The 20,481-nt window shown below is 40.6% G+C and overlaps 1 protein-coding gene across 1 annotated transcript in view; it reads left to right on the top strand.

Annotated features, from left to right (window-relative positions):
- LOC144271404 (putative short-chain dehydrogenase/reductase family 42E member 2) overlaps nt 1-13,544 on the top strand; it is a 51,437-nt gene extending 37,893 nt beyond the window's left edge. Inside the window, exons 11-14 of the mRNA XM_077828745.1 lie at nt 1,075-1,140; nt 3,584-3,647; nt 4,346-4,419; nt 13,338-13,544. Coding sequence (XP_077684871.1) covers nt 1,075-1,140; nt 3,584-3,647; nt 4,346-4,419; nt 13,338-13,544 — 411 coding nt within the window. The remainder of the gene's footprint in view (nt 1-1,074; nt 1,141-3,583; nt 3,648-4,345; nt 4,420-13,337) is intronic.
- The last annotated feature ends 6,937 nt before the right edge of the window (nt 13,545-20,481 follow it).

Genomic DNA, 20,481 nt, shown 5'->3' with positions numbered 1-20,481 from the left:
CCAGGCTGTGGCACCTCCCTTTTGGGTGTAGTCACAATCTTAGTAGTAACAGCTTAGCCTGCCGGGGTGGACAATATCCAGTTCTTTGGGGCCTCTTGTGAGTTTCCAACTCCAAACAGGAGAGGCATATAGATCACCGCTTCCCAGTGGCCATACCAATTCTGTAGTCACTCATCCCACAGCTCCAGGCATCAGCGTCACTTCCTAGTACAGCCTGTAACTCCTTCTCCTGGCCTACCAGTGCCCATTTAAACTGGAGCATGCCCTGTAGCTGTTGAGGTGTGGGGCCTCACTAGCCCAGGCCTTGCTCTGGTATAGAATAGGATCTGCAAACCACATCACATATGGGGAAAATGTATTTTTCACTCTCTTGTTAATTGAGAACCGCAGAAGTGTATTCGTTCAAACTTTCAAAAAAATTGTCTTTTTATTCTAAGATAACATCTGGCAAACTTCATCTCACTAAATGAAATATTCAGAATGTTATGAACTGAATATAGGGAGTTCTAATATAAATCCATAGGAAATCTTAATAGTGTCACTAATGCTCCTAGTATAAAAAATTATACATAGGTAAAATCATTAAAGAACACGCCATTGTTTTTAAAGCAGGAAGAAGTGCCAAAGAGAACATGAAATCGGGAAGTTGCATTAACTAACATGTCAGTATTGTCAACTCTGGTTAATTCATCATGTCTAATGTAATTTTGGCTCCTGCAAAAATATAAAGTAAAACCTCAGTGCTATGACAACTAAGTTGATTGTTTTAATCATAGCAGAAGTCCTAAACATAATGAACCTGACTCTGCTCTTTTTTTTATATATCAGTGTAATAAATCATAAGTAACTCCAGTAACTTAAATGAATTTACAGATGTGTGAAACTTACATGAGGATCAGAATTAGTTCCATTGGAGGTTGCTTGTTGATTTGTATATATTTGTAAATGTTTGCTTTTAATTAGGTTGCTGTTATTTACAAAATGATTAAAGATAGTCTTAAAAGATAAAAAGAAAATGTCACTCCACCCACAGTATTATGTTTCTAATCTGTCTTTTCTCTGCCTCTTTAACAGAGTGGTCAGGCATATTACATACATGACGGCGAGAATGTCATCTTTTCTGAATGGATAACTCCGTTAGTATGTACTATATACATGTTTAGTTCTAATACAGTGTATGGGACTTGAGCATATAACTAATCTAGAAAGAACGTATCGGCTAAATGAAGCCAATACCACAGTAATTACCTGAAGAAGCAGAACTTAAAACTGGTCTATTTAAGAAATATATAAATATATTTGATACATTTCAACTTTAGTAAGGCTTTTGATACTGTTTCACATGACAGTCTAATCAACAAACTGGATAAATATGTCCTTGACCAGTGATTCTCAGACCTCAGTGGCTCAGGAGCCAAATTAGCAATCATTACCTCAAAGAGCCACAATAGTGTGAATTCATTGGGCGGGGGCAGGGGGAGGTGTATAATATACTTGCAGCAAAATTGACTGACCAAGTATTATTATTTTATCAACTACAATTGGTTAATAACATAGTAAAAGCATCCTGACTGGATAATAACTTAGATTGGTTAATAAATCTCACAGCGTTTTAATATCATGAGCTGCAGGAGATACATTAAAGAACCGCTTGCGGCTCGCAAGCCTCAGTCTGAGTATCACTGGCCCAGCCAAACCTTCTATAAGGTGGATGCGCAACTGGCTGGAAAAGCATATTCAGAGTAATTATCAACGGTTCACAATCTCTCTGGAAGGTCATATTGTGAGGATCCCACAGGGATCTGTCCTGGGTTGGTTCTATTCAATATCTTCATAAATAAGTTGGATAATGGCATAGAAAGTATACTTATACATTTTGCATATGGTACCAAGCTGGAAGGGGCTGCAAGTGTTTTGGAGAACAGGATTTGAGTTCAAAATGAACTTGATAAACTGGAGAAATAGTCTGATTTAAACAGAGTGAAATTCAGTAAGGACAAATGCAAAGTACTCCACTTAGGAAGGAATAATCAGTTTCACAAATAGAAAATGGGAAATGACTGCCAAGGGAGGAAAACTGCAGAAAAGGATCTGTGGAAAAGGATTACAGTGGATCACAAACTAAATGAGTTCATAATGTAATACTGTTGCAACTAAGCGTACATTATTCTGGGATGTATTAGCAGGAGTCTTGTAAACAAGACACAAGAAGTAATTTTTCCACTCTATTCAGCACTGATAAAGGCCTCAATTGAAGTAGCGTGTCCAGTTCTGGGCACCACACTTCGGGAAAGATGCGGACTAATGGAAGAAAGTCCAGAGGAGAGCAACAAAATAATCAAGATCTAGAAAGCATGACCTATGGGGAAAGATTTTAAAAACTATTTGTTGTCTGGAAAAGAGAAGACTGAGGGGAAACATAACAATCTTCAAGTACATAAAAGAAAAGGGTGATAAATTGTTCTCATTAACCACTGAGGGACAGCACAAGAAGTAATGGGACTAAATTGCAGCAAGGAAGGTTTATATTAGACATTAGGAAAAACTTCCTGTCAGGGTAGTTAAGGACTAGAACAAATTATCTAGGAAGGTTGTGGAAGCTCCATGATTGGAGGTTTTTAAGAACAGGATAGACAAACACCTCTCAGAGATGGTCTAGACAACACCTTCCTGCCTCAGTGCCGGGGACTGGACTATATGACCTATTGAGGTCCCTTCCAGTTCTACATTTCTGTTTCATCAGATCAGAACCCAATCCTGTATTCTCACAGACTTTAGCAAAGTGATAGCTCATAAAGAAAAGCTCACGAAAGCTCATGCTCAAATAAATTGGTTAGTCTCTAAGGTGCCACAAGTACTCCTTTTCTTTTTGCGAATACAGACTAACACGGCTGTTACTCTGAAACAGCTCATAAAGACAAACTCCCATCGGCTTCAACAGGAGTTTTAGATGTGCAGGAATGCAGGGTAAGGCCCTTTATTGTTATGAGCTAATTTAATTAAAAAGCTATAAATCCTGATTCTTCACCATCTTGTGTAGTCATTTACCACTGTGCAGAGTTGTCCAAAGTGCATGTAAAATGCTACCATTTTTATCTGGTAGCACTATGGTACAGAGACTGCTTTGTTATAAATGGCTCCTCAAGATGCAAGGCCATGGAAAATCATGCCCTTAAATTTCATTGTAAACATAAAACAGAAGCATTGGGATATGTTCATAATTAGCAGGCTAGGATTTTGAACCTCCACAAAGGCCACATCCTGTAGTACAAGCACAGACAAAACTCCCATGAACATCAATGCAATAAACTTCAGGACTGTACTCAAGATTTAAAAAATGCACTCCTCTCATGTCCTCTATTGTTTTAGAATAGATATCTCTGCCTATATCATCTCATTGTGTTGGCAGGCATAGGGATATTCAACTGAAAAACGTTTTTAAAATAGTAATAGTTGAATTGGGGAAAAAGTTCAGATTTATAATTTGACAGTAATTATTTCTGCATATTCTTGCTGCACTGACGCAATTTAGTATGAATATTTTGATCTTATTCTCTCTTTTTTTTTTTTTAATCCCTCCCAGTTTGAAAAATTAGGTTACAGTAGGCCATGGATACGTATTCCTGCTTTCCTCGTTTATATAGCAGGTAAAAAGAGTAAAATGTATTAGATTATTATGCTATTTTATTTTGCATCTCACCTTTTATTTTCACTGTCACTGGTAATCTGCATGGCAGTTCTGTAAAAGAAATATACAGATTTAAACTTGTGTAATTCCTACAATAATTGTGCAATTGTACTAGCTGGAATTATGTAATACCTGTAAAAGTATAATAAGTACTTCTCTACAAAAGGAGACAAGATATCTTTGGGTTCATCAAATATTCTGTAAATTATATGTTGTTTTCAAAACATTGGATCCTGCTTCTGTAGCAAACCCAGCACACCCACTGACTGCAGAGGGCTGACTGTGGATCTAGCCCACAACACCTGTCATCACCATGGGCTTGTCTTCACTGCTAAAAAAGCTAGGGTTTTTTCTTTACTTCAGGGTAACTAATATATGTGGGCTATGCTGGGGTGAAAATACAGAGAAGACAAGATGCTTTAGTTAGACTCACTAAGGTCATTCTATACCCCACATTGGGTTGACCTCAACGAGTTTACTTCATGGTAAAACTTAAGTACCTTGTCTTCACTTGTGTTTTTAATCTCTTGAGAACTCACGCACATTAGTTACCCCCAGGTAAAAAAACATGGCTTTTTTTTTTGGCAGCAAAGGCAAGCCCTATGTTATGCTCACTTTACTATTGTTATCTCATTTTTATCAACTTTCTGTCCACAGCCACAGTGACAGAATGCCTACACCTGGCGTTGAAACCAGTTTTTAGCTTTACACCTTTCTTGACCAGAAATGAGGTAAAAGTATAAATGCATGCATAATCATCTATATAAAGTCTTTGGCTAAAGTTCTCAAGAAACACTTAATATCAATGGTGGGGAACATCTCCTCTGGATGCATGTATGGAGTGGATTCCCTGCATATAGAGCTCCACTTTTCCATGCAGGGGCAGAGCGAGTCTGTCACCTCTTTAACACCATTTTTCTACCCCATCTCAGCCCCCTCCCAAGAAGGCCCTCCATACTGTTTCCCTACTTTGCAAGTGGATGGGCCAGAGGGGGTATGTCAGGGGGTACAGGAGAACCAAGTGCATCATCCCTCATGCAACCAGCCAGGAATCCGCATAAGAGGTAAAACGGACCATAGGCTGTATTATCATTTCCAATGAGCCACTCCATATTATGGAACTGCATGTTAAAGGGAGGTTCCAGAGGCAGCTGCAGACCAGGAGTCTATAGAAGTAGGAAAAGGACAGGCAAGGTATGGAGACTGTGTATCCCCAGCAGATACCATAACTTAGAGGTGGTCAAAACTCACAAATTCCATTCCAAGAGAAATTCTGACACTTTGATTATTTTTTTCCCCCAAATCGGAACAAAAAGTTGAAAATTTAAAATTTCCCATTAAATGAAATTTCTGAGATTTTTTTGTTTGTTTTAACCTCATCTAAATGTTTTCTTTTGACATTATTATTTTCACTGTTGTCCTATTATAATTTATATTATAAAAGTCTAAATATTTTACTATTATATTATGGAATGGAATGACATGTCCTAATATAATAGGATATGAAATATCACATCATGATAGGAAAAATCAATGTTTTCTAACAAAAAAAACATTCCATCAGAAAATTTTTTACCATCTCCACTGTATCCAGGGAGCTTCCAAAAGAAACCCTCTTTTTCTTCTAGGAGAGGCTTTGCATACAATTTTTCCTGCCTCCTAGAGGAAACTCCACAGGAGGGGTAGTATCACCAGGGCCGAATTAACTCTCCTGTGGGCCCAGGGCTATTAGATTTTGTGAGGCTCCTGGGGGCTTGGAATGAGGTCAGGGCTGGGGCAGGGGATTAGAGTGCAGGAGAGGGCTCAGGGCTGGGGCAGGGGTTTGGGGTGCAGGTCAGGGTGTGGGATCTGGGAGGGGGTTCTGGGCTGGGGTAGGGGTTTGGGGTGCAGGCTCCGGATGGGAGGCGCTTATCTCAGGCTGCTCCTGGTCAGCGGCACAGTACGTCTAAGGCAGGATCCCTGTCTGCCCTGGCTCCGTGCTGCTCTGCTCCCCGAGGTGACCAGCATGTCCAGCCCCTAGATGGAGGGGCCAGGCCACTCTGCACAGTGGGGCTGGGGTGTGGCTTCCCACCGGGCAGCACTTACCTTTGGGCAGCTCCCAGTTGGCGGTGCAGCATGGCTATCACTAAGGCAGGCTCCCTGCCTGCCCCAGCCCCATACCACTCCCAGAAGGGGCCAATGCACCCCGGTGGCAGCAGCCGGCAAGTGGCTCTGCACGCTGCCCCTCTCTGCAAGCACCACCCCACAGCTCCCACTGGCCACAGCTCTCAGTTCCTGGCCAATGGGAGCTGCGGGAGTGGTGCATGCAGGCAGGAGTACTGTTGGGAGGGAGACCCCTGCCCCACTGTCCCTGGGGCCACGCTGGCCACTTCCGGGAGCTGCGTGGGGCTGGGGCAAGCAGGGAGCCTGTCTTAGCCGCAGCCCCACTGGAGATTGTGATCAACTGGGAGATCCTCTAGGATCAACCAGTTGATCACGATTGACTGGTTGGTGACCACTCATTTAGCGGGTCTAGTGAACACTCATTAAATCGACTGCAGATCACTCTCCTGTCAACTCCGGTACTGCACTGGAATGAGAAGAGTAAGAGGCAGTCGACGAGAGAGTGTTTTCCCATCAACATAGTGTAGTGTGGACCCTGCAGTAAGTAGATCTAAGCTACGTTGACTTGAGTTACCCTACGTAGCTTAGATCCACTTTCCCCCGTAGCGTAGACCTGCCCTTGGAAGCAAGAGGAGGTTTTCATTTACACAACAGAAGCCAAGGGCAGAATTTGGCTGCCATTTTGTAATGTGGAGTTTTGCAGCATGTAACATGAAGCACTATCCTGAGATCTTTTCAGTACTTGGGCAATGTGAGTGGCTTCAATCAAGTATCAGCTTTTTAAAAAAAGAAAATCTTGGTTATTTAAATATGCTTATATATATCATTTAAATATGCTTTTTGCCTTTAATCACCTTTTTTGGGTAATGTCAGTCTTTAAAAAATGATGAGGTGAAGCACCCTTCATCAAGATTCATTCTAGGTAGGTCAGTGTCAAAATGCACTGGAATGTGACCTGCTTTACTGCCTTATCTCAGCACATCCAGTGAGCATAGCATGAATCCATATACACCCCAAAACATTAATGATACTAAGAATGAATGACACGTGATAAATGTCTATCTTTTACATTACCATATATTATGCAATATATAGGGGCAAAGATACACCCGTACCCACCCACTCATAGGACTCGGGGTTTGATTGATTTTTTCTAATGTTAGTATGGTAGCTATTTTAAATTTTATAAAATATCACAATGAAGCCATTCTAATTAAACACTTACCAGTATTTTCCTATACATATGTCCACATTGCATCATCTGAAGTTATGCACAGATTGTTGAGGGAGATTGGGCCTGATTCACCACTGTATTATTTCCAGTTTTTTAGCCCGTGTAAATGTTCATAGATTCATAGATATTTAGGTCAGAAGGGACCATTATGATCATCTAGTCTGACCTCCTGCACAACGCAGGCCACAGAATTTCACCCACCACTCCTACAAAAAAAAACCTCACACCTATATCTGTGCTATTGAAGTCCTCAAATTGTAGTTTAAAGACCTCAAGGAGCAGAGAATCCTCCAGCAAGTGACCCGTGCCCCATGCTACAGAGGAAGGCGAAAAACCTCCAGGGCCTCTTCCAATCTGCCCTGGAGGAAAATTCCTTCCCGACCCCAAATATGGCGATCAGCTAAACCCTGAGCATATGGGCAAGATTCATCAGCCAGATACTACAGAAAATTCTTTCCCAGGTAACTTGGATCTTACCCCATCTAAAACCCATCACAGGCCATTGGGCCTATTTACCATGAATATTTAATTACCAAAACCATGTTATCCCATCATACCATCTCCTCCATAAACTTATCGAGTTTAATCTTAAAGCAAGATAGATCTTTTGCCCCCACTACTTCCCTCGGAAGGCTATTCCAAAACTTCACTCCTCTGATGGTTAGAAACCTTCGTCTAATTTCTAATCTAAATTTCCTAGTGGCCAGTTTATATCCATTTGTTCTTGTGTCCACATTGGTACTGAGTTTAAATAATTCCTCTCCCTCTCTGGTATTTATCCCTTTGATATATTTATAGAGAGCAATCATATCTCCCCTCAGCCTTCTTTTAGTTAGGCTAAACAAGCCAAGCTCCCTGAGTCTCCTTTCATAAGACAAGTTTTCCATTCCTCGGATCATCCTAGTAGCCCTTCTCTGTACCTGTTCCAGTTTGAATTCATCCTTCTTAAACATGGGAGACCAGAACTGCACACAGTACTCCAGGTGAGGTCTCACCAGTGCCTTATATAACGGTACTAAAACCTCCTTATCCCTACTGGAAATACCTCTCCTGATGCATCCCAAGACGACATTAGCTTTTTTCACAGCCATATCACATTGGCAGCTCATAGTCATCCTATGATCAACCAATACTCCAAGGTCCTTTTCCTCCTCCGTTACTTCTAGTTGATGCGTCCCTAGCTTATAACTAAAATTCTTGTTATTAATCCCTAAATGCATGACCTTACACTTCTCACTATTAAATTTCATCCTATTCCTATTACTCCAGTTTACAAGGTCATCCAGATCCTCCTGTAGGGTATCCCTGTCCTTCTCTAAATTAGCAATACCTCCCAGCTTTGTATCATCTGCAAACTTTATTAGCACACTCCCACTTTTTGTGCCCAGGTCAGTAATAAAAAGATTAAATAAGATTGGTCCCAAAACCGATCCCTGAGGAACTCCACTGGTAACCTCCCTCCAACTTGACAGTTCACCTTTCAGTAGGACCCGTTGTAGTCTCCCCTTTAACCAATTCCCTATCCACCTTTCAATATTCCTATTGATGCCCATCTTATCCAATTTAACTAATAATTCCCCATGTGGCACCGTATCAAACGCCTTACTAAAATCTAAGTAAATTAGATCCACTGCGTTTCCTTTATCTAAAAAATCTGTTACTTTCTCAAAGAAGGAGATCAGGTTGGTTTGGCACGATCTACCTTTTGTAAAACCATGTTGTATTTTGTCCCATTTACCATTGACTTCAATGTCCTTAACTACCTTTTCCTTCAAAATTTTTTCCAAGACCTTGCATACTACAGATGTCAAACTAACAGGCCTATAATTACTTGGATCACTTTTTTTCCCTTTCTTAAAAATAGGAACTATGTTAGCAATCCTCCAATCATACGGTACAACCCCTGAGTTTACAGATTCATTAAAAATTCTTGCTAATGGGCTTGCAATTTCTTGTGCCAATTCTTTTAATATTCTTGGATGAAGATTATCTGGGCCCCCCGATTTAGTCCCATTAAGCTGTTTGAGTTTCGCTTCTACCTCAGATATGGTGATGTCTACCTCCATATCCTCATTCCCATTTATCATGCTACCATTATCCCTAAGATCCTCTTTAGTCTTATTAAAGACTGAGGCAAAGTATTTGTTTAGATATTGGGCCATGCCTAGATTATCCTTGACCTCCACTCCATCCTCAGTTTTTAGCGGTCCCACTTCTTCTTTCTTTGTTTTCTTCCTATTTATATGACTATAGAACCTTTTACTATTGGTTTTAATTCCCTTTGCAAGGTCCAACTCTACTTGACTTTTAGCCTGTCTCACTTTATCCCTACATATTCTGACCTCAATAAGGTAGCTTGCCTTACTGATCCCTCCCTTCTTCCACTCCCTATATGCTTTCTGCTTTTTCTTAATTACCTCTCTAAGATGCTTGCTCATCCAGCTTGGTCTACAACTCCTGCCTATGAATTTTTTCCCCTTTCTTGGGATGCAGGCTTCCGATAGCTTCTGCAGCTTTAATTTAAAATAATCCCAGGCCTCCTCTACCTTTAAACCCATAAATTCTTCAGTCCAATCCACTTCCCTAACTAATTTCCTTAATTTTTGAAAGTCAGCCCTTTTGAAATCAAAAACCTTAGTTGCAGATTTATTTTTGTTAATCCTTCCATTCAGTTTGAACTGAATTAGCTCATGATCACTTGAGCCAAGATTATCCCCTACAACCATTTCCTCTATGAGGTCCTCATTACTCACCAAGACCAAATCTAAAATAGCATCCCCTCTAGTCGGTTCAGCAACTACTTGCTGAAGGAATCCATCAGCTATCGCATCTAGGAAAATCTGAGCCCTATTATTATTACTAGCACTCGTCCTCCAGTCTATATCTGGGAAGTTAAAGTCTCCCATGATCACACAGTTTCCATTAGTATTTACTTTATTAAAAACATTAAAAAGGGCTCTATCCATATCCAAATTAGATCCCGGCGGTCTATAGCACACCCCAAGCACTATCCCAGGGGAGGCTCTAATAGTTTTCTTCCCCAATTTAATTTTTGCCCAGACAGACTCAGTCATATCCATTTCATCGCTTCTTATTTCTTTACATTCTATCTCATCATTGATATACAGTGCTACTCCACCACCTTTACCTTTATTTCGGTCTTTCCTAAACAGCACATACCCTTCAATACCCATCTCCCAACCATCTCCCCCAAATTCCTAGTTTAAAGCTCTCTTAATCAGTTGTGCCAGCCTCCATCCTAGAAGTCTATTTCCTTCCCTACTCAGATGAAGTCCATCCCGAGAGAACTGTCCTCTATCCATGAATGCCTCCCAATGGCCATACATCCCAAAGCCCTCCTTATAGCACCACTGCCTAAGCCATCTATTGATAGTCATAATCTTGTCACACCTTTGTTGCCCTTCTCTAGGAACAGGCAGAATCCCACTAAAGATCACCTGAGCCTCAATTTCCTTAAGCGTCCTCCCCAGCCTAGCATAGTCTCCCTTAATACTTTCCAGCGAGAATCTAGCCGTATCATTTGTTCCCACATGAAGGATAATTAGGGGATTCTTTCCCGCTCCCTTTAGAATCCTTTTCAACCTCAGGTCTACATCCCGTATCTTAGCACCCGGAAGACAGCACACCCTCCTATTTTCTGGATCAGCTCTGGTTACAGGCCTATCTATTCTTCTCAGTAAAGAGTCCCCAATCACATAGACCTGCCTTTTCCTAGTGACTGTGCTATTCTCCAGTCTATCCCCTGTTCCCTCTGGCTGCAAGTTCTTTCCATTCCCATTCTCCCTTGTAATCCTTTTTAACCCATCCTGTATCCTCCTGGGGCTCATATTTGGTGTAATCTCCATTAACTCTTCCCCTTTTCCTATAGGACTAACCTCTCTTCTCTTCTTCCTTGCCCTGTCACCTTCAGTGACTACCTGCTGAGCCCCTTCCTCATTTTCCAACTCTGCAAACCTATTCTTAAACTCTATTTCTCCTTCACTAGCCCGTCTTTTCCTCTGCCTAGTTCTTTTAGTCACATGCTTCCACTGACCACTTTCCTCACCCAGTCTCCCCTCAGAATTCTCTAGTCCTGCTTCCATCTGCAAGTCTGAGCTTTTCCCTTCAGATACCTCATGTCTTTGCTCCATAATCTGCTCAAACCCCTTCCTAAACTCTACCAGACTTTCCACCTGCATCTCCAAACCTCGGATCTTTTCCTCCATCAGCTCTATCAGACGGCACTTCATGCAGACAAAACTCTTACCAGGTGCCCCCTCCAGGATCATGTACATACCACAGCTTCCACATCCAGTCATCTTCATTGTGTCTTCTGCTACATGGGTCACTCCCACTGCCACCTCTGTATCTGTCATATCCTTCCCACCTAAATCCTGTTAATCTGGGAAACACAAACCACACCAAAACACCACCACCCACAGCAAAACCAAACCCAACACAAGCACCGCAAGACAAACTCCCCTGTTTGCTGGCTCCTGTGCCGCTGCAGCTGTCTGTGCCGCTGCCTGACTGGCTGCTACCTTTATAGGACCCCTAGTCAGTGAAGCCCCGCCCCCTAATCAGGGCTCAGCTTCTCTCCCAGCACAAAGCCCCTACAAACCTCTACACATACAAATATTGAATATGTTGCCAGAGAGCAGGGGACTATGAGAGCAGTGTGGAGGTTCCAATAATTGGAACAACCTACCAACAGCTGGAGGTGGATTCTCTATCACTGACAATTTTTAAATCAATATTGGATGCCTTTTCTAAAAGATATGTCCAAATCCTGCTTAATTAGCTCTCATGACTTCAGTGGGACTATGAGCAAATTAAGCAGGATTTGGCCTTTTGATGTTAAATCTGTTTAAATGTATGTATGTTTGTTTGTTTGTTTTTTAAAAAGAGAGACATTTCACTCAACATAATTAATTACTGATTTATAAACCCTTAGAAAGAGATTTGAGAATAGAAACAACAATTAAACACGAATATTATTCACGGGCTGAAGAGGGCTGATGCTTATTAAAATGAGAGAAGGACTCTGTTAGGTGGGGGGGGGTGAATAGTGTCATCTAGTGGATCAATGTGGTGTTGCTATGTGGAAAGAAACAAGTAGCCTGCTTTTCCACTGCCTTGCACCCTGAGTAGTCTTACACTCACTTTACATAGTGTAAGGGGGCAAGGCCAGATGGCTATAGAAAAGTAGTGGGAGATAGATATATTAGCTCCAGGCTAAACAAATCCCTGGTACCAGGATAAATGAAATGGCAGCTGCTCCAGGTCAATTAAGACACCTGAGGCCAATTAAGAACTTTCCAGAAGGCAGGGAGAAAGCTAGGTTGCCTGGGACACCTGAAGCCAATCAGGGGCTGGCTGAAACTAGTTAAAAGCCTCCCACTTAGTCAGGTGGGTGTGCATGTCAGGAGCTGTGGGAGGAAGTTGTGCTGTTGCAGAGGCTGAGTAGTACACACCATATCAGGCACAAGGAAGGAGGCCCTGAGGTAAGGGTGAAGTGGAGCTTGAGGAATTGAGGGCTGCTGTGGGGGAAGTAGCCCAGGGAATTGTACATGTCATGTTTCTACAAGGTCAGCTGCCATAGCTGATACTATTAGAGTCCCTGAGCTGGAGCCCGGAGTAGAGGGTGGGCCCGGGCTCCCCCACCCCACCTTTGCCCCCTGATTAATCACTGAGACTGGGAGACAACAGAGACTGTGCAAGGAAGGATAACTTCTCCTCACCTCCCTCGCTGACTTATGATGAAAATGGCTCAGTAGACTGTGACCCTTGTCTCTAGAGAAAGAAGGGTTACGTGGAGGGTCACAGTGAGCCTCTGAGGCTAGCGAAATCCACCAGGAAATGTGGGACCCACGGAGGCAAGGACAGAGCTTTGTCACGATAGGTTTAAACTGCTACAGTTCTGATTTGCTGGCATTTTACATTCACTTTGCACCAACTTCTAGCTCCAGTGACAGACAGGGGATAGCAAGCTGGCTGAAGTAGCTTTGCATAGGGGGATCCCCAGGTGGTGTAGAGATGGCATAGCAGTTCTGTGCCATGCACTCCTGGTTCCCCCAGCGAAGGGCATATGGCAGAACTGGAGGAAGGCATAGCAGGACTGTGCTGGGTTATGGCAATCCTGTTTGGTTTGTATTTATAAAGATTCTGTCTGGTTGAATGCACTGTATTCTCTGTTGCTGTGTTTTGTGTCTGTTCAGTCACCCCACCCATTTATTTATATATCTGTTCTAATAGTGGCACCTAAAATAATTCTATATTTGAATCACTATTAATTGTTCTTTTGCTTTTTAGGTGTGGAACATCGCTGTAACTCACACATTCCGAATAGACAAGGCATGTAATCAGCTAGGTTACTGCCCAAAAAAATTTGCACTTGCTGATTCTGTGGATCATTATCTTCAAACTAGACCCAAGTGCCAGGACCATCATAAGTTCCTTAAAATCTGGCTTGTCCTTGGCACCTGTTTATGTTTGATCTTCTTTTTATTACTTTCTTAAGCATACACCTTTACATAGTTATTTCAAGGAAAGCCACCATTAATTTGTTTGAGTATTAATAAACTAATTTTAATCAGTCACAGTGTATTCCTCAGGCCACATGAACTTCATTATTGTTTGAATAAGTTATTTGCTCTGATGTATTTTAAGCTGTTTTTGCTATTAAATAAAAAAAATGTGCATATCAGCAATTGTTCTTAAAGGTTGAAGCTACTACATTTTTAAAGGATAATAAAGTCGCAAGGCCACAGGAGACCACCATTGACAAATGCAGGAACCAGAGCTGCTGTTTCTATTCGCTTGATCTCAAAAGAACTCCTTCTGAAAATGGTTGCTCAAGTGTAGAAGGAACTGGAGGAGGAGCAGCTATTGTATGTCTGCAGTGTTTTATAAACAAAAGCAAGTAGCTATAATAAGGGACGTATTGACCAGACAACCCTTCTGACAGAACAACGGCCACAGCCACTGCATATTACTATGAGGAATACAGAGGAACCAGGAAATAGAACAAAGAAGAAAAAATAATTCATATACATAATGGGCAGTGATTGCACAGAAAAAGTTACACATACTGTAATTCTGTGAATTAACTGTATTCTGAAACTGCCCAAGAGGTGAAATAAAAGTACACTTGAACTTCTGCATTTATTAAGTCTTTTTTTCAGGACATGCACTCACACACAATCTCTTACTTTTATTAACACTGATACATTAAAATTGGAATGTTCTGAATCTTCTGTTAAATGTCATTAAATAACACTAAAGTTAGGGAAATGTTTTCTTCCTGTATTGCATTTATGTCAGACATTTTTAACCCTAAAGTTTATATCTCCCTGTTTTGATTCTCTTTATCTTGGAGGTGGTCCAGTTGTTATGCTATATGCTAGATAATTAATCTATGTGAAAAAGGAAGGTGTGACAGAATATAGCCCTGTATTCACAGTCTACACACTATTCTAAATATCTTTTTGTATGGTATCATTTGAAAACCCATAATCTGCTGGTTAGTACTGCCTGATAAAATGTGTGTGGCAACATTATATATGAATTTATAGGTTTCCTCTGTATGATGTTAGTAACACATGTTCCAAACCCCACAGCCATCCCAGGCAGAAGTAGGCAAACAGGTCTGTCCTAAACAAAGGAATGTGTGCTTACCTTAATTTGCATTTAAACACTAAACAGAGTCATTGAGCTTCCTTTGTTTTCCCTTCCTGCTTAAACAGGTGAAAAAACAGCAGGGAACATCCTTCCACATGGACTCTTTGTCTCCTGGTTCTCAGCTGGAAGTGTTTTTCACAAGGGGGACTGAAACTATAAAAAGGAGGGGCAAATACCCCAAGGCACCCCTATCTCTCTCATCCTTTCCTTTGTCTTCTCAGGTGCAGAGAATGCAAACAACTATTGCATTCTGGAGGGAGGGGTCCTGACCTGAAGAGTTTAGTGAGTAATGCTGGAAGCATGTGGTCATGTGCTCGAATCTAGTATAGTTTGTTAAATTAGGTGCTAGAAAGCATTTTATCTTTATTTTTCTTGTAACCATTTCAGATATTCATGCATCATTACTTGTCCTCACGTAAAACCTATCTCTTTGTAGTTAATAAACTTGTTTTATTTAATCCAGTGTGGTTAAGTTGAAGTGTCTGGGTAACTCCATTTAAGGTAATAAGCTGTAATAATAATAATATTCCCATAAAGGAATGATGGACTAAATATATTTAGACTGTCCAGGAAAGGGTTGGGCAGTGCAAGGCATGCCTTTCTGAGGGAAAGTCCAGGACTGGGAGTATGTTGGGATCACTCTTCAGTATAACCAAGACTGGTGCAAGCCAATGTGGGACTGGCACACACCAATGTGGGACTGGCACACTGCAGTTACACAAGCACATCTAGGAGTGACCTGCATGCTAGTGGCTGTTTGTGAGCTGTACCTTTTGGAGTCTACAGCAACAAGGTACTGCAAAATGCCCCAGATTATAGGGCAGGGGTGACACAGCCTCCCACTGATCTGGATTGTACCCCAGTATGTCACAGAAGGTAACTTTAACAAAATGCACCTAAGGCTAAAACATATTTTTCTGCCTTTTTAGATTGTAAGATCCCTTTTTATGCTTCTAAAATTCTTTTCATTCAACAATTGATAACAATTCATCCCACTGTAGTTTTTCCAAAGGGTCCTCCATAAAACCAAGGAAGTGGAGACTTAATATTATTGATATTTCTAAGAGGAAAAAGGTGAAAATATAACTTGGAAGGGGAGAGGCCTTTGGCTCAATCTGAGTAAATCTGAGACCCCCTGTTGAACAGGATTGCCTGCATTGCCCTCAAAGTACCTGTAACACTTGCAGCTCTGTATTAAGATAATGACTATAATCAAATCTCATACTTCAAGGCTTCAGCCAGTCACCTGCAAGGGTTGGGAAGGATTTTTCCCCTCTGCATAATTGCCTAGATATATTCTGGGGTTTTGGTTTTGCCTTCCTCTGAAGGATGATTGGCCACAGCTAGAGGTGGGACACTGGACCAGTGCACCAAGGTGGTACAGAGAATCCTCTTTTTAGATGCCGGTCTTGTATTTCTACTCACATGCTCGAGGTCAGACTGCCAGACTGGGTATTGAGAAGGAATTTTCCCCCCATGTCAGACTGCCTGGGATCTTGGAAGTTTTCACGTTCCTTTGCAGCATGGAGCTTGGGTCACTTAGCTAGTCACCTGCTAGGATCATTTGGGCAAATCAATTCTCTGCCATTGCAGAATATTGGTCTCTCCCTTTCTCTACCTGTGGCACACAGTCTAGTCTCCTGAGGACTGAAATGCTTTGGTCTAACTAAACCCTTTGAGTTTAATATAGGGGTATCTGGGTGAAAATTAATCAGGCGTGATAAAAAAGAGGTCAGACTATAGTATCGATAGTCCCTCTGTCCTAGCCTTGAACTCTCTGAAACTATGAAATTGTGCCTTGAAGAATCTCCCATTCCTACTGCCCTTTGTTTGTAAAGGAAATCAAGCCATGAACCTAGAAGGACACACAAAACAGCACTTGGCCCCAACACCATCTGTCCATTTCAGGGAATGGCCCAGTATGAACAGAATGAGTCCCTACCTCATGCTAAGCAGACCACACAACTTTGAGTTAGTGTCCAAACTCTCACCCTCTTTCTGGGATTTGGATTTATTGATAACATAAAAAACAAACAAACAAATCTCAGATTAATTTTCCTGCATAAGGTCTACTGTCTCTAGGATTTCTCTCCAGTTACTCTGTCCAGAGAACAACTCCCTCCTCTCTTAACTCCCAGGTAAAGCCAATGAGCTGGACCTGCCACAATGAGTCACAGCTTTCTGAGGGGTTCTAGCACCTGCTAATAGGGTGGGTCAATAAAAGAACACTGCCACCCGGTTGCATCCACCCAGGAAATATTTTCCCCTCTTGTCACATGATGTACTTGGGTTTTTTTAGGGCCAAGAAAAATGGATGGAGGCCATTCCATCATGCCTTTTAATTTACCTCCCACACAGGACAACTGCCAGCTTCACTGCAACAATAAAACAAAAATACACCCAAGATCATATACGTGACTAATAAAAATAGTCCCATGGCCATGTGTACAAAAGCCACTTTAAATAAATATTACCACCCCAGGTTATTCAGGCAAGAGACTGCCTCAGCCACCTATTTCCTTTTTAAATATTTATATAAACAAGAGGAAATAGCATAAAATGAATCCATACCACCAACTATGCACAGGCATACTTAACTTGCTTTCTAAAAGAGAGATGATTTGTGCACTAGTGACTAATTATTATTAATATATAAATGTATTGCTGCTCTATGATACATTGTAATTGTATTTTTATATGATTCAGACTTTTTTTTAAATGAAACGATAGATATGGCAGTGCTAGGGGCTGGAAGTCAAAGGTGGCAAGGCACGTACAAAAATATGTGATGAACTGTGAAGATCAAACCGGAAACTTTTAGGTTTTTCTTTAACCTGAAGAAGTCCTCCATTAACTGTTCATTGTATTTAAAAATACTGGACATTCAGATACCTACTTAACACAGTTCTACATGAATTTTATATTAAACTGACAACCAACAGAATTTCACTCATTTTGGACGGAGATTTTTTCCCAATGAGCATTTGTTTCAAATTATTTTCATTCTTCTTGGTATAACGGATTTTGTTGTGCTTGATTCAGAGATGTTTAACATCTCTCGCACATTTCTGAGACTGTTACACTGCCAACTAAATTGTTGTTGATTAACAATCTCCCCTGCCCCAAATATCCCTTTTACAAAGTGTCCCAGTGTGAGACTTGTATATTTGTATATTACAGATAATATGGTAGAACTTCATCGTAACATTATTAATAGCCATAAAATCCTATAGTCATATGTGTGTAAAATATTATATTAATTCACACGTGTGTAAAATACCATATTAATGCCCCTCCGTGTCTCGTCCTTGCTGCTACATACACTTAATAGCGTTAGATCAATGAGAGCTGCTCCTTCTTTAGGAAACGCTGCGACCAGAAACCAACTGCCCTGCGACGGAGGTAAATACGGCCGCAGTGTTACCTTGAGTAGGGAATCGAAGTGGCCACACGGTACGCGCTGGCCCCCAGCAAACGGCTCTCTCTGGATCCTAGGATGACGGGCAGTATTAAGAACCCGAAGATCTGAGCTCGTTTGGGGAATACGCTTTACTGGGGAGCCCTGCTATGCCGATGCTAATCAACATCCAGAGAAAAGAGCGCTGACCATCTCCCCAGCTTGCAAATGAGGACTCAGAATAATTAAATTTTAGTCCAGCAACGAGGAGCCTGCCAAAGGTAATTCCTGTTACCTGGCTGTTTAAAATGGCAAACCGTTTGATTGTAACTGTGTGTACGGATGTATTTTATAGCTGTTGTACAGCCCCTGTCCTCTAGATGGCAGCGGGGAAGTTAAAGATGCAGCCACAGTATTTGGACCTAGTCACACATAACCCTGAGTTTATTTACACTTATTAAATAGCCAATCCAAATTCTACAAAGTGACAGAAAGCGGGGGGAAAGACATACTAAATGCTAGAAGCAACTTTGTTCTGACAGGGAACCTTTGCATAGGACTGAAAATTCAGCAAGCATTTTCTAAAAGTCTCTGAAGCTGATTGATATAGTGATATTGACTGTTGTTTTGAAATGGATTTTGTGTAACATCTTCCTTGTAGTGACTGGAAGATCCTTGAGGAGCTCTCTAGTTTCTTGGAGATGAGACTAGAAAGGATTATTTGTGCTAGGTGTTAGCACCCAAAGTTGCACCCCTGAAACCATCTGTCCTGTATGTGTTAGGTTTGAAACTTTCACAGTTCACCTAACAACATTTCAGATCCCTGCTTTCAGGCTGTCCTTATGCTAGAGGAAAAAATGATCAAAGGACAGTGAAAGGTTTGCTTAAAGATAAACTGTTTAATATGCACTTGTACAACTTAGATGTGTATGAGGATTTTTTTTTCTATTTCCAGTCATTCCCAATCATTTCAGCAATTTTCTCAATTTAGCACTTTCTGTGTGCAAAATCAACAAATAGAAAATGTAAAAGTTTTCTGTATAATTTCAAAAATATAAAAAATAGTGAAAATAGAATGCACAAAAGCAAACTAATCAAGAGTAATCATGATTTGCAGCTTTATATTATCACGATATTTCACAAAATTATAAGGAGTTATTTATTGCTGTAGAACTGAATATCAAGATTTATTGATCTGAGGGAGATATTGACAAAAATCCTGATGAAAGAAGAATTAAAGATTTCTGAAACAAAAGCCAGTATATTCAGTCATGTTTTCAGGCCTACAAACAGCTAGCCTAGAATTCCAGCTAACTGCATTAACTGCCAGCAGACTTTTGAGTTTTGAACTGTAACGTTCTAAAAGATAGATGAAGTTCGAACTCAACTGCACCCAATCAGTATGTCATAATTTGCATATGTGATGTTATTGGTTAACTTTGCTCCAAACTCCACTTGATAGAAATTACACTTGAAAAATTAATTCACATCTAGTCGATTCACTCAAGCAATGCATGAGTATTCCCTGAAATATAATCTTAAGGGTTTCAACACAGTCCACTTTTAAATGACTTAGCAATGAGGTTCTCACTACCTTTCTAGGAAATTTATTCTACCATCAAATAGACCTAGATAAGCAACTTTTCTTGATTTTCAGTTTAAAATATATTTTGCTCAATTTAACTGTACTATATCTAGTTGCTTACCATTTAATCAGTCTGAACCACGCTTCTCCTGCAACATGCCGCACTATTAAACAAACTAAAATTCTAAGAGGATGGCACCATATGTGGAAGGAAATGTTGACTAGTAGTTAGAGCAGAAGATTGCTTGTCAGAAGTTCTGAATCTATTCCCTTCTCTTCCACTGACTAGCTGTGTGACCTTGTCAGATCCTATCTTTCTGGCTTGTTGTGGGAATTAATTAATAGTTGTAAAGTACTTTGAAATCCCAAGTATAAAATATTATGATTAATGTTATTAAATTGTCAAAACAACTCTTCAGGAAACACATTGTTGTTTTGGTGGCTGTAGAGTTCTTTATGGTTCTGACTTGAATTAAACTGATGTTTTGCTACTTGATTTGTTTGTCCAACTAATTGGCATCATCCCTGCACTTTTGATGTTAAGGAAACTACACATTTTTATATGATGGTAATTAGTATTTATAGAAATTATCCCTTTTAAAGTTTCTAACATTTTAAATGAAGATACACTTCCTTGGACTCCTGTAGTATTCCTATGGCAAATTTGCAAGGATCTCAAATAATTTATATCTTGAATATTTTGTTGAGAGATGGTGGGTTTATATGTGTAAATCCAATAATAATTATTCACAATAATTAAAAATGCTTAGACTCCGTATAGTGCTTTGCATTTT

Source organism: Eretmochelys imbricata, chromosome 10, assembly GCF_965152235.1.
Source record: "Eretmochelys imbricata isolate rEreImb1 chromosome 10, rEreImb1.hap1, whole genome shotgun sequence".
Lineage (NCBI taxonomy): Eukaryota > Metazoa > Chordata > Testudines > Cheloniidae > Eretmochelys > Eretmochelys imbricata.
The sequence above is the reverse complement of the archived record's forward strand: the minus strand, read 5'-3'. Positions and strand labels throughout refer to the sequence as shown.